We start from the raw sequence: 15,138 nt of genomic DNA, 5'->3' as shown, positions 1-15,138 counted from the left end.
AAGGAGTATTTCTGTCTGTAATAAAGCCCTTTTTTAGGGAAAAACTCATTCTGATTGGCTGGGCCTGGCTCCCTATGCTGCGCCCCTGCCCAGTCATGTGAAATCCATAGATTAGGGCCTAATGAATTTATTTCAATTGACTGATTTCCTTATATGAACTATAACGCCATAAACCTTTGAAATTGTAGCATGTTGCCTTTATATTTTTGTTCAGGATTTATATATATATATAAATAAATATAATCTTACAAACACAAGCATTGTATTCTTTGAGACGTATAAGGGCTATCCATTATCAACACTGAAATATCCCCTTATTGCTACTGTATGTTGAGAGCATAGTAGTGACCACTTGTCTCCTATCCCAGATGGCTCTGTTAAACACAGCTGTCAACATGTTCACTACTGAGATAGTCCTCTGCTCTGGCTGTGGGCTACATCTCAGTTTCACTGTGCCAGAAGAGAGGGGGTGATAGAAAAGGGAGGGGAGGAGGGGGGCAAAGACTCTCTGCTGGCCTGGCTGGCGCTCTGCCTCACTAGGCCAGATGGAGGGCATCAGATCCTGGGCTGTAATATCTGCTACACCATTCACTGGAGCACTGCTGTCTACCAGCCATATCCTACAGTACAACACCCTCTGGAGAGAAACACTGTCTACCAGCCATATCCTACAGTACAACACCCTCTGGAGAGAAACACTGTCTACCAGCCATATCCTACAGTACAACACCCTCTGGAGAGAAACACTGTCTACCAGCCATATCCTACAGTACAACACCCTCTGGAGAGAAACACTGTCTACCAGCTGCTCCTCTCAGCCAAGCTACAAGGACTAGGCACATTTGCCCTCGAGACATAGTGCATTTCATGCAAACATACATACTGTACATATAATGCAGTTTTGAGTTTGAAGAATAATATAGTTTCTAATTACCATATTCTGCAGGCAAGGGCAGACAAAAAAGATACACTAAATCAATGATAAAACATAACATTGGGCATTTTTGCAAATCTGAGTTCATATTGAATTACTGGTGTATGCCAGTTGTTTTGAATAGTTGCTGTGAGCCATAACCAATCTCAATATCAGACTATGGAGACAGACAGCGTTCAAAAGAATGAGCACTTCATGAGAGAAAGCTTGCTCATGATCGCCAAGTCGCTCTGATTGCCAGTGTAATAGTTGTCAGACTAGTTCCTAACAGTCTAGCTGTCTTTTGTGGGTTTGACATTAGGCTGAAAAATAAATCTTTACTCTCCCTCCTCCAGCTGTTGCAACTTGGGAGTCGTTTCCAAAACAAAGATTTGGTTTTCAGCAACTTTCTCTCAATTCATTAATCGTCATCAAGCATGTTTTTCATGAATAAATTGCCATTACCTGCTACCCTAATAAGGTGCATCTGAATCAACAAGACAAAGTGACACTAATTTGATATGGATTTGTTAAATACCAACAAATGGGGCTTGATTCCTAAACACAACCAACCGATCTGCATGTGACTTTCAAAACCAACCCTGGATGTAACAGATATTCACCACACACACATCACTTGGTTGTAGCAAAGTAATAATTATCTTAAGCAGTGATCCATTACCACGTCCACATTGATTCCTTGTTTAATCATATTAACAGGTTTGCATGGTTAATGCCCATTGTCAGTGTTAGGTCACATTGTCTACTTAAGGGTAATAACATTCCTGTGTGAGTGAAGCTCTCCCCTGTCATTTCACATCGGGATGGTGGTGCAACTCAAGGTTGAGTGTCAGTGCCTGACAGATTAAAGTCAAATAAACCTATTTTAGTGTATGCGCTACCTTAAATTACTTCAGTAGATCCACTCCTACGAAATAAGTAGTGAAGATTACACATTTATATATAGGACTAGTTGAGTAGGAAGAATAATTACTTTTGGACAATATGTTTGAGGATTTGCACATTCTCTCCAGATAGCACTGTCTGGGAGCTGAAAGACACTGCCTCATTCACAGGGGAAGAAACCTAACTGTGGAACATTCTCTAGCAGAACTTGGAAACAGGAGTTGAAAGAGAATTAAAATCACAGATAAAGTTGGAGCACAAATGAAATTCCCCTTTGGCGCGAGCAATTAAAATAAGCTTCAATCAGCCCATGGATCCATCTCCAACTGGCCTGACCTCACTTTCAGACTGCAAAAATCAAGACTGGAATTTTCCAGCCCAGCTCACAATGAAGCCTGTCTGCTGGTGCTGAACACATGGGTTCTCCCCAAGGATGCACCCCAGTATTTTCCTTCTACTGTACATTGACAAGAATATCACCCCCCAAAAAAGAGACATGATTATTTGGATTGAATACATTTTAGAAATTCATACTTGTACATGTTTCAAAAAAGTATCTGTGTGCAAAGTATGAACGTGGATAGTTTTACAGTACAGCATGTTCACCAACACCTCCATGTTGACCCGAATGATCTTTCCCTATATTATACACATTTCACCATCACAGTTTGTTACAGTACATTAGGAAAACATACCTTATGCTTGAAAAATAAGTCTACTGATGTCAAACCTAGCCTACTGATAACTCCAATAGATCCCTGTTCACTGGTTATGTTCGATTTAGAGCTGGTGTCAAATTCTTGCCATTGAAATTCACCATCGACATTCAGAAACCTGAACTGCTAAGAGAATGACTACACCTAAAAACCCTGTATTGTAGGTTAACCATACGCTAATGGTCAACTACCTAAAGTGCCAATAGAAGCTGAAACAATCTAGTAATAGGCACTTGCCTAGAATGGAAACATCCCTTATGAACACAGCAAAAATAAAGATCTTCCCTCCTAAATAGTTCATTACACAAAGCATCATGCCATCCCTTTAGATTTAGTCCCTGCAGTGAGGTATAGGAGGTGTTGTTTGAGGGTCTGTGCCCAGGGCTGCTGTTGGCCCAGGCCCAGCTTGCAGAGCAGCAGGCTGTACTCAGAGCTGTTGTACAGGTTGTGGTCCTGGCCTGGGTCTTCCTCCAGGAGGTACAGCTCCCCACCGTGCACGTCTGACAGATTAGCATGGAAGCTAGCTGGGTCGAAGCCCGCCCACACGGTGAAGCGATAGTCCCAGGAGCGCAGAGAATAGCCCATTATCCGGATGTCCTTCAGGTCGGGCAGGTCTGAGTTCTCCTGGGGGGTGTCGGCGGGCCGGGGGTACTGGCTGAAGGCAATGCCATCAGACTTCTTTCTGTTGTTGTCATTGTTGAAGGTGTTGGTCAAGTCGTGTCCCTCGGTGCAGAGCTCCACGTCGAAGGAGTTGTCGGGACAGGGGAGCAGGGGCTTCAGCCCAGCCAGGACAGACACAGTGGGGAAGACGTCTAGCAGCTCGTTCACGTTGCTCACTGTTCCTCCTGTGGAGAAGAGGTAGTGTGAGTCACAGCCCCACAACCGATAGTCTACGACATTATATGGGGAATAACAATGTTACATAGGCTACCTGTCTAAATGCAGCCTAATGCTGATATTTTCACCAATTACCATTTTGACCAATGAGATCAGCTCTGAAAAAGTAGTGATTGATCAAAAGCCCAATTAGTGGAAAAAATATCAATATTGTGTAAACGCAGCCATAGTGGAGCACAAACTTCCTGCAATAATCTGTCCTGGGAGAATGACTAGAAGAAAGCAGAATAGTGTCTCAAAGGTAGCATTTACACAGCCAGCCCAATTCTGATATCGTTTTCACTAATAGGTCTTCTGACCAATCACAATAGGTCTTTTCACATGAGTTCTTTTTCCAGAGCTGATCTGATAAGCCAAAATACAAATACCTGAAAAAAGCAGAATTGAGATACCCGTCTAGACGCAGCACATTTACTCAATTGCGTAAGCCTCACGTCCTATCCTTCTCAGAACCCATTGCATGAGAAGGCCAGAGGTCCCTCCCCTCTGCCAATGGGTTGAGAAGACGAGAGGAGAAGACGCGAGGAGTATGCAATTCAATCTTCCTAATGGCTTCCTCTCCTTCACTACCACTGATGGGAAGAATAAACTGGATCGGTTTCCACCATACTGCCTCCATCACGTCTTGCCAGATCAGTGATAAAAAGTGCACGAGGAATGAAAACTAGTTATTGACTATAGGAGTGTATAGTATACCTTGTGTGAAGCGATGCGGTGTTGGGCCAAACACATCCATGTAGGGGAAGGTCTCGTCCTCTGGCCAAGGACGGACTGCAGTCATACCTGCTACGTAGAACATTAGTGGAACGCGAGTGGCCACGTCAAAGTTGCTGTATTTGGCCCATTCTCCATGCTCCCCAAGTGACCAGCCTGTAAGAGAAATGACTAATATTACAAATACATACCTAAACACCAACGTATTTAAACAAGACTAACATTTAATTATCGCTATACAACATGCATAAACAGTTCCTAGTCAAGTCAACATAAGGTTTGAAGGGATCCAAGCTTGAGGCTGGTGAAGTCTGTCAACTCAGAAGCGTAAAGGCAGAATTTGTGTTGTCACAGCCCCATCTAGTGGACAAACTACACAAGCAATTTACCTGTTGACAATCTATTATAGGCTAGACAGCAGTTTGATGTATGCAGCAGATTTCCCATCTCTACAGTACATAATGTATTGAAACAGAAGGAAGAGTCGACTTACCATGGTCAGATGTAAAGACCACAACAGTGTCTTCAGCCAGGCCAAGATAATCCAGAGTATTCAACAACCGACCCACTTGGGAGTCCATGTATGACACAGACGCATAATAGTGCTGTTGAATCTGGAGCTGAATCCAACATTTATGGTATATCAATAATACATAACAGTATGCAACCTGCTGTAGTATAATATGCTGCTTCTACCTGTAGATTTTTGTAAAAATGTTTAAATAGTTCAACATTTATCTGCATCATATCACCTCATGTAACAGATTGGAAGTAAAGAACCCCACCAGTTGTGCTTCAACCATCTATAGCCACATTAAAAACTAATTAGAAAAGATACTTTGTTCCTGCAAATAATGAAAGTACACCTAACCAACCTGGAAATCCTTTGGGATTGGCCCGTATGGGAAGCTGATGTTTAGAGCTTGGACATCTTCCCTTTTCCTGATGTCAGTCCAGGGATTGTAGGCCACGCTGGGGAGGCCTTTAGGAACGTCAGGGTCTGGAGCCAGGCTCATCTTATCCAGGGGATAGAGTGTCAAGAAGTCCTAATACAGAGTTACGCAATTTAAGAACGAAATTACAGTTTACAAGAGCAAAGGCAGTTTCATCAGTAGGTTACAAATCATACCATCTACATTTATTGAGAGATTTGTATTTATTGCTCATCTAAGTCATGGTTTAACCCAGCGTATTCCAAACTCGGTCCTCGGGAATCCAAGGAGTGAACGTTTAGTTTTTTTACCTTAACACTACACAGCAGATCCAAATGATCAAAGCTTGATTAGTTGATATTTGAGTCAGCGGTGTAGAGCAAAAATCAAAACGTGCACCCTTTGGAACCTGAGGACCGAGTACGGGAAACTCTGGTTTAACTGCTCCTGGTGTTATGATGAAGTAAGCCAGGCAGCTGCAGTACCTGTGGGATTCTGAAGGGAATGTGAGGTTTGTGGAATCCAACAGCCAGAAAGAAGTTCTTGCCAGAATCCCTTGTGGACTTGAGCAGCCTGATGGCCTCCTCTGTGCTCTCCATGTCTGGCAGTGTCCCAAGAGGGGTTTCAGACACATTAACTGAGCACAGCAGGTTGGCATGCAGTTTGCCATCACTGCCCTTGCAAACCTAAACAAAGCAGTACATTTCATTCATGCTAAACATTAAACCTGTCGGAATTTGTTAAAATGCATGAGAAACATCTTATATTAGGCAATTAAACTAGACATAATACACAGAGGGCTCAAATCAGACATGCATAAGCATCTGTAGCCATTTATCTTAAAATGAATGTCTGTATACAGAATGGAATCCATTCACTAAAGTAAATAGACTATTCAGTATACCGACATCATTTTAGCCATATATGGCTAAAGCATCTGTAGACGAGGGAGTTATGGCAGCAGTCAAGACAAACACTGACCTTCATATTTTCATACTTGAAAGAGGGAGGATGATAAGGAGGTACAGACCAGCTGTACGGGTAATCATCCGAGTGATTAGAGGCTATGCCTTCAGCACAAAACACAGCGATATTAGTATTAAGACGACATGGGAAACAGCCTCTGGCAATTTGATAGATTCACGTCACATGACAAGAGATCTTGGTTATTTTGTGCAATAAGGGGTTTTACAACATTGAACACTGAGGAGCACACAAGATAATTGTTACAAATTTTTCAATGTAGACTTATAAGAAATCACCAACCACTAACATTTTAAGTAGGTCTAAGACAAATGGCAGGTTGGCATTTATTGGGATGAATCTTGTCCTGGCGGCAGCTCTGCTGGTTGGTCACTAGACACAAAGTCAGATTTGAAACCTAAACACACTGCTAACCTTACACCCAACTTTCAATTAGGGCCAAAACAAACATTTGTTTATGCATTTTTTACTATTATAACCAATTTTGACTTTGCGGCTGACCCATCTAGCAGAAACCACTCAGCCTTCAGGAATAGATTCATCCCAATAAAATGTCAACCTGAAAAACAAAATGTCTAGGATCCTTTTACCTGGGTGAAAAACCTTTCCAACCGACATGGTGGTGTAGCCCTTTGACTTGAAGTACTGAGGGAGAGTGGTGTAGTTCCCCGCATGCACTCTCCAGTAGGAGTTAAAGTCATATAACCGGGTTGTGTCAGGTCTACGACTTGTTAGCAAGGAGGTTCGACTTGGTCCACACACTGCTTGCTACAAATTGAATGAGAGAGACAAAATGGGACATTAATTTATATAGTTACAATCACTGGTAGAAAATGAATTACCAACTAAAGTAGGCTTGCGCTACAGCGTTAAATCACTTTGTTGTAGGACTACCTGGGCATATGCGTTGAGAAAGACGTTACTTTTAGAGGCAAGTTGATCAATGTTTGGGGACTTTACAATAGGATCCCCGTAGCATCCTAATGTTGGTCTCAAATCGTCAGCAATGATGAAGAGAACGTTGCGCCTAACTAAAGAAAGACAAATTAGTCAAGGTTACAATGGCTGCGTTCACACAGGCAGCCCAATTCTGATTCCCTCGCTACTAAAATTGGTCTTTTGACCAATCAGATCATGTATTTCGCAAAAGATCAGAATTTGGCAGCCATCATTTCCCCGCATTAAAAATCAGCTACAACGTAGCAAGCTTTGAACGAACACCATACATTGGCCAACATGACTAAAGTTGTAACAATGTTACTGATCAATAATACGTTCTCACAGACGCCTTTCAAAACTCAACATCAACAAGAAGCGATTTACTATAAATGTTTTTGAAAAGTGAGTTACCTGTTTTTGCAACAACGTCATGAGAGAACATACACAGAATCAGGACGCAAACCCATTTCTGGACAGACAGAGACATCGTGAGGCAACGCAGCTTCTCAAAGCTAAGAAAATGTTAAGCTAATGAAGCTCGTGCATGGTCTATAAGGGTATTGCATGGACATATACACACACGGGACTACTAATGACTGTGTCAAAACATTGATCGCGTCGTGTGTACTGAAATACCTTCCTGGCTGAAAGGACCTTCCCTCTCTCTATTTCCATTGGTCGTTGGAAAGTCCACGTCATGCTCTGAAACCTAGACGCCCCGCCTTTATTTATGTAGTTGACAGGTAATCCTATAATTTTCAATATGCACAAACTTATTCTATACAAATGAAATCAGTGAGTAGCTACCTTTCCATCCAATTGGCGACAGATTTGCATGCCAATATTCTAGAATCCGCATAACAAATGTTGCAAATGTTTCCACAAAATGGACTTGTTGCAGTTACAAATCAGTGAATGATGACGTAATGCACGCAATGTACTTTATCGCTTAAATTTTCATGTACCGAATAAAAATCTAAAGTTCAATGTGTTTCCATCGCATTTTCAACTCTACCGATAGTTTTGTCACAAAAACACATAGCAAATGTGTCAACAGCTCGCAGATGCAGTGCTCTTCTAGGTTCTTCATGTAGGCTCTTCTACATTAAGAGATTATTATTGATAAAGCGGATAATTTTTGTATTTGTCAAACGGCAGTCACGCATCGATGATCATGTCACCAGAATAAGACCATTGATAGGCTATTGGAAAGTAGCATCAAGCGCATCATCGTGCACTTTCACCACCCTGTGAAGTTCATCATAATTGATTTTATCTGTAGCCTAATAAACTGCATGGTTTCCCGGGTTGTAGTGGGAGGACCACACACCATATCATCACGAGACTCCAAATTTAACGTCGATATGATGGTTATTGTGTCAATTTTTGCGCGAAGGGCGTTTTCACCTCCATTTACCACATAATTAATTTGGACCATGGCTGGGAAGACAATGGGAACGGCTTTGGGCTGATGTAGGTTGATTTGTGTGCATATGTTGTTGATTGTGTGAGAATGAGGAAGCAGAATTTACCAAGGGGATTTCTGTTTAAATCTGACAGGTTTTAATAGCATCTTCCTATTCTTCTTTTCGATAGGCTATTCATTCATATTACATTGCATTTGATAATTGCTCCATGGAGCTATAAAAATAACATTTCATGATTTTGAATAGCAGTGATGCTATAATCAGTGGCTTGAATTGTATTTTAGGAAAGCATTAAAAAGTGGTTTGATTGATTTATAAATATTTTCTTTCCGTAGGATCCAGGCGAAATTCCCAGCATGGCCCAAGGAGCACCAGCTGAAAGGACCCCATTGTCTCACCCACAACTCTACTCTATAGTTTGATAGAAGCAGTGCTGGAAAAAGTACTCAGTTGTCATACTTGAGTAAAAGTAAAGATACCTTAATAGAAAGTGACTCAAGTAAAAGTCTAAAAGTATTTGGTTTTAAATATAGGCCTACTTAAGTATCAAAACTAAATGGAATTGCTCAAATGTATTTAAGTATCAAAAGTAAAAGTATAACCCATTTCAAATGTCTTATATTTAGCAAGCCACACGGCACAATTGTATTTTTAATTGACGGATAGCCAGGGGCACACTCCATCACTCAGACATAATTTACAAACGAAGCATTTGTGTTTAGTGAGTCCGCCAGATCAGAGGCAGTAGGGATCCCAGGGATGTTATCTTGATACGTGTGTGAATTTAGACAATTTTCCTGACAACATGTAAAAGGTACTTTTGGGTGTCAGGGAAAATTGTATTTTCTTTGGGAATGTAGTGAAGTAAAAGTTGGAAAAATATAAATAATAATGTACAGATACCCCCAAAAAACTACTTAAGTACTTTACACCACTGGATAGAAGTGACGAGTTGCATGTTTGTTATGTATGCAAAGGCATGCATATCATGGCAAAAATCTATTGTCTGTGTCTTTTCAGGTGGGATTTCAGCCTACAATGCCAGGGACAAAAATGTTTGCACCTATGAGATAATGGACATGGGCACCACTGGGGGTGACTATTCCAATGAGTTGTTGCCAGATCTCAATTGTTCAAAAGCCAGGGTTATTGAACAGTCTGGGGGTGACTATTCCAATGATGTTGCCAAATCCTACTTCCTACCACTTCCTAGTACTTTTCTCCCTACTGTAGCCCTTTACCACCTGTCTTTGAGTCTGCCTATGGTGAAAATATCTCCATCTCTTTCTAGCACTGCTGAGTTTTTGACTGTAATGACTGATGTGTGGTTGTTTAGTTGGACTTAGTTTAACTGCATGTTAGTCTCTTTGGATAAAATACTATGCCAAATTGCTAACATCTAAATGTAGAATACAGGTATTCTATCTAGTTTCCGAATAAAATCATAATGGAAATGGTGTGTGGTCAACTTGTATAATGCATAGATTTGTCAAATTTTCAGCCAGAATCCTTTAAGGTCTATACAAAAAACTACCACTAGAGAGCATTGCTGGCCATATATTTTCCCATCAATTCTCCTAGTTCCCCAGCACAGATTATACACAGTGTTTGTGTTTGATTTGGGCAGGAGCTCACTGGAGCTGAGTAGCTGTACCATTTTTGAATATTAGCTCAAAAGTATTGTCGAGCTCCTGCACCTATAGAAACAGTACCAGCACCCAAATTGAGTACCCGCAACTATTTCAGTCCGAAGTAAACACTGATTATCTATGGACATACAATTATTTGACCAGAAAATCCGTAAAGATTTTTTTTTTTTTATACAGATGTTATTGAGACACAAGTCATAGAAAAAGCAATAGCTAGGGACGCTAGGGGACAGTACACTTGAAAATGTAGCATCTTTGACTGATACTGTAGGCCTAAAATGTTAAATTATTGTTTGGGGTAAATTGTTTGGTTAATTTTACAGTTGATATTTATCTAAAGAAAATTCCCAGTAAGTCATCTGCTGCATACAATTTGTCGACTTTCTCGCAGACGGCATGGGCGGTACTCCAGTGCTTCTGCAGGCTAGTTGAAGACACGAGACCTCAATGGGCCAGATCTAATCATCACAAATCACCGATGTCTTCTTGACTTTGATGGATGACTGCGTACTCTGAAATATATAACTCAGTTTGTAAGTACCATTTTCTTTCAAGACGAACTTAGAGACAATTGTTTGATTGATAGGCGAAGCTTCCATATGGTTCGCTCCAGTTTTCTATTTTGCTTTGTGTTAGATTCGCAAAAAGCCTGTTGAATTTAGTTGATGGTTCTTCAACTTTACCGAAGCGTTGTTATTGAATTATACCTCATTTGAATAATCTCCTGGGACATAATTCGATGTTATCTTTAGTTTGCGACTCATTATCCTCTTAAATTGATTTTAAACAATCTTTTTTTTTTTTTTTTTTTTTACAATATCTTATTATTGCAACACAGAAGGATAATGGTGATGAGTGTTTTTGCTGTTTCAATAGGCTGTGGTCAATACAATTTAGTCCAGTTGCTTATTGCCAATAGCTATCTGGTATGATCTGTCCAGTAATAACTTTATATTCCTTATTAGAATACAAATAATAACGCCCCATCATTTAAGGGATATAAAATGCTGTTCACTATTGCCAAGTACCTCAACTCCTCCACAGAGTTGAGCGCATAGGCTACTAGAGTTTTTTTTTTAAAGTTTTTTTTAATGAACCTCTGACTGAGTCCCTTTACATGATACTTAAATGTACATTTTAAACCCTTACCATGTACCTATGTTTGACCTCTGTTGTTGCATGCCTTTGTTTGCTGAAATCCATACTTTTGAATAAAACCTTAATCAAACACAACCCCCGACTCAGCAAGAAAAATAAATGGTTCCAATCGTTTTTCCACCATTCATTTTTCCGATAGGGGATTTTAGAAACACTTAAAATAAGGTCTGTGTCTCATGTAGGCTTACCCTGGCGTGACGTTTTGATTACCATTAGTTTTTCTAACAATGATATATGGCATTATTTCTGACCATAATGGCATGAAGAAAGCCTATTGGCTTTGGCAGCTGACCCACAACGTTTTTAATAGGGGTCAGTTCTCAACCACACCCATTCGACCAGTAGGACCAACCAGATTGAGCCATGGCACTAATTCCATGTTTTCAATAGAGGATATCGCTAAGAGCACAACACTTAAAACATTTTTTTAAAAGCACAATTAGTTGATTATCACCATGCAATTAAACCCTTCAGATAAATACCTTCTCATGTGCCCTTAAGGCCCACACATGCTGTGCAGCAAATGATTTGGAATGGAAGGAATGCCTTGTGAAAACAGTAACAACTGTAGGTTAAAGGCAGACTAGAGGGCCTTTAGCAGTAAAACCCAGCAGGATCCCTTTTCATGTGGAGAGTGGGAGAGCAGAGTGGGTCGCTTCAAGGGTCAGCTCTAAAAGGTTTCCAGCACCATGAGAAGATAACCAGGCCAGACAGAGAGGAGAACTGTGTGTTGTTGCTGCTGCTGTATAGACATCCCTGTCTGTCCGTGACACATTCAGCCTCAGCCTCCCACCCAGCATAGCTAGCTCCCCAGCTCAGTTCTACAGTATGTTTTTGTTATTTACAGTTCTGCTGCATACATGGCCTTAATTAGAGTTGATTAGAGCCAGAGAGATCGCTGCTCGTTGAAGATGTGTTCCAGATGTGAGCAGGAATTCCGAGTGCTTTGTAAAGAAAAGAAACAGTACTCTGCAGGGGTTAACTAAAGAAACCTGAGTCAGAGCAAACTGTTGAGGGATTCAGGAGAACAGGGGGAAAAGGGCCTCCTGCTCAATCATGGGCAAATATTTAATTCTTCAGAATTCAACTTTATATAAGTAACTATAGTTGAAAACAGTATGTTATTTTACTCTGAATTTAAACTACAGTATCTTGGTAAACCACAAAATTGAGGACAATCACAATGCTTGATATTTGCATTTGCACTGAGAAATGATCTCTTGAACTAACTCCAATTTACATACTGTCCTTCTCACCATCGTTAGCTGCTTTACTTTCTCCGTTCTGAGCAAACGTGGGTTTCTGAGGGGGCAGTTTAAAATGGTTCAGGAAATACCACAAAAAAATCAAGGAGTAAAACTGACAGACATTGCTCTTAGTTTTAAAACAGAGGGATATATGTGTTTTTGAAATTAGTCCACATATAGTTTGTATGAATTGAGATTTCCCATGTGTGATAATCTACTCTGTGTTTGGTAGTCTGCCTGGATGTTTCAATACTAAGATGATGGCTGCTTGTGATTGCTGTCGGTGTATAGAAGACACCAGATTGTATACATTGAGTTGAGTCTAAGCTAAGTCTATTGATTGTAATGATGTATTTGATCAATTATTTGTTATCACTCAAGTCATATTCCTTTGGAATGCCAATAAGTAGAGTAAACGCTATGGTACTGTAAACGCTGTGGTTACTCTCTGTGACACAGGCTTCTAATGTGTTTACACTTTCAGGATGAGGGAAATATTTCATTTTGAAATGGAGTCTCAGAGGTCTGGAGCTAATAGAGTTTGAGTGGATTGTTTACGTGAACACATTCTTTATTCCCAGAAAAATGTCTCCACTTGGATAGATTCCAAGCAGATCTGGCCATTTTGGTTGTATTCTGATCCAGCTTTACCAAATCCTTCACAGACCCTGATCTCACATAGAGATGTTCAGTTAAAAACTTTCAGACTGACTTGAGTTATTCATGAGTAAAATGTTGCATTAGTTTCATTTGAATATTGTTGTAGTAAAAGGTTTATTGTTTTGCACAAGTTAGCATTCTGCCATAACATACTTCTGGGCAATTCCATGGTGACAGAATGATGCTGAGACTTAGATTTTTCACTTTAAAATGTCAAACAAAAACCACTGATTGGAAAGTTAAACAAACCATACAACTCTATGCACAAGGACAACTGTTAACAATTCCCACAGAAAAGGTTACAAAAACACATTTTACTTGAACAGTGCAGATGCAAAGTTTGGTAACAGAATGATGGTTTGTGCTGTTTATCTGATAATTAGGCCTTATTATCCAACCTGTGGATCAGTAGCCCATATTGATTTTCTACTTAGTCGTCCATATGAATTGACATCCCAACATGAATGACACAAAGGTTGAACCATAGGTAGCCATAGTTAGAGGTTAAGATTTAGACATCTGTTGTCTGTGTTGACTCAGACTATATGGCAGGGTGGTACTCTTGGTTGGGCTGTTTTGTTTTTCTGATGGGGATAGGATAGAGTTCCTAGCCAGGACAATCCTCACGTCTCCTCACGACACCCCCTATCTAATTATCACAGAGACACGGGTCAGATCGGCCGGAAGTAAGTTGCCTGGTTGAGACAATAGCTGCAGGCTGCCGCTCGGGATTAGGCTAATGACGGGGGAGGGAGTGGGAGGAGGGAGGTGGAGATGGGTGGGAAAAGTAGCTTGGGGCGGGCTGTTAGTTCACACTAGCGTCCTCCATCTGTAGGCAGGTCACTGGGAGGGAGGGCGGGCAGGTAGCCTCAAAGTTAGCTCTGTGTCTTTATTGTTGTCTTTCTGCCGTTCTGTCTTAATTCATGTACATGAAGAAGAGGGGTGTTTGTGTGTAGTGGACTGGTGGCCTTTAACGTTGCAGTAGGGGCTTGCACAGGGACTCTTCCACTTGTCGCCATCACTCAGACAAGCTGGGAAAGGATGTACAGCCTGCTGTATCTCTTGAACATTCCCAACTAGAAACCATGGCTGGATTTTACGGCTGCTTGCAGGGAAAGAAGTAAGTCTGTTCTCTCTGCTTTTCTGGTTCGACTTGTTTGATATCCTGGCAAGGTATGAAGACAGAGGAAATACATGTATCGCCAGAGCATTTATCTGAATAAGAGCGTCTGCTAAATGACTTAAATGTAAATGTAAATGTAAACATAGTCATGTATGTTATTTGTCCCTGGCAGTCTTCTTAATGTACATGGCGTGTACATGTCTGTCTTTAGAGAAGGGCAATAGTTATGTTCTGATTCTGAACCATAATATTAGGACACAGTAGGCCCGCATTGATTTTGCAAGTCATAATATATTAATAAATAGTTAATTTGTAACTAAGACCACTGTTGTAGCCTCGTGGACTAGATTGTAAATGCACTGTATAGGGGCTGTTAATTCGCAGTGTTAAAGAACCATCTCCCCCTTTATCCCTCCGTCTCAAGACATTAAAAAGACAATAAAAGCTTTATTGACCCCTCACTCAGTTCATTGATAAAATGTGAGAAAGAGAGGCAGGCAGCCTTTTTTTTTAACTGTGAACTGACCCACTTAACATTAAGTCAGCCTGAAAGGGATCAGCTCTTCTCCCCCAGAGTGAGTAACTGACTGCCACGGTTTATTCACATCCATCCACATCCCAAACATCCATTTCATGGTTTGTGTCTGTCAGCTGTCCCAACTAAGTTCCTCTTAGCAGCAGTCTGGCTAAGTAATGGCTTTCATGTGACATCTTGTACACAGACTGAGTTAGAAATGGAGAACGTATGATATGCAGTATGGATGAGTACAAAACATAACATGCTAGTGTAAACAGCTTGGCTCAGATGTGTGGAACACCTGCACCGTTTCACATGGTTCTCATTTAAACACTCATCCTTCCTTGATATTGGAC

The 15,138-nt window shown here is 40.7% G+C and overlaps 2 protein-coding genes across 8 annotated transcripts in view; one reads left to right on the top strand and one right to left on the bottom strand.

Annotated features, from left to right (window-relative positions):
* Positions 1 to 1,601: 1,601 nt before the first annotated feature.
* Positions 1,602 to 7,628, bottom strand: ids (iduronate 2-sulfatase). Of its 2 annotated transcripts, XM_071411326.1 has the most exons (9): positions 7,413 to 7,628; positions 6,957 to 7,093; positions 6,653 to 6,830; positions 6,060 to 6,148; positions 5,564 to 5,764; positions 5,022 to 5,192; positions 4,640 to 4,766; positions 4,129 to 4,302; positions 1,602 to 3,380 (listed from the first exon to the last, which is right to left on the bottom strand). In XM_071411326.1, the coding sequence occupies exons 1-9, from the start codon at positions 7,486 to 7,488 to the stop codon at positions 2,848 to 2,850; spliced, it is 1,686 nt and encodes a 561-aa protein (XP_071267427.1). In that variant the 5' UTR covers positions 7,489 to 7,628; the 3' UTR covers positions 1,602 to 2,847. The 2 variants fall into 2 exon arrangements, with proteins under 2 accessions (XP_071267427.1, XP_071267428.1); XM_071411327.1 differs by lacking the exon at positions 6,957 to 7,093 and having other exon boundaries at positions 7,413 to 7,604.
* A 2,827-nt stretch (positions 7,629 to 10,455) lies between these two features.
* The window catches only part of LOC139581500 (CRACD-like protein), a 31,965-nt gene continuing 27,282 nt past the window's right edge, over positions 10,456 to 15,138 (top strand). For 3 of the 6 annotated variants that reach the window (XR_011676244.1, XR_011676245.1, XM_071411321.1), the window contains exon 1: positions 13,996 to 14,262. Coding sequence is in view for 2 of the 6 variants with exons in the window: in XM_071411321.1 (XP_071267422.1) it covers positions 14,228 to 14,262 (35 nt within the window). In the remaining 4 variants the exon portion in view is untranslated. Of the gene's footprint in view, positions 10,611 to 13,995; positions 14,263 to 15,138 lie in introns of those variants that run through there. The other 3 variants (XM_071411323.1, XM_071411324.1, XM_071411322.1) reach the window with 3 other exon arrangements.

This window comes from Salvelinus alpinus, chromosome 7, assembly GCF_045679555.1.
Source record: "Salvelinus alpinus chromosome 7, SLU_Salpinus.1, whole genome shotgun sequence".
NCBI classification, from domain to species: Eukaryota; Metazoa; Chordata; class Actinopteri; order Salmoniformes; family Salmonidae; genus Salvelinus; species Salvelinus alpinus.
Note: the sequence above shows the minus strand (reverse complement) of the source record. Positions and strands in the feature narration are given on the sequence as shown.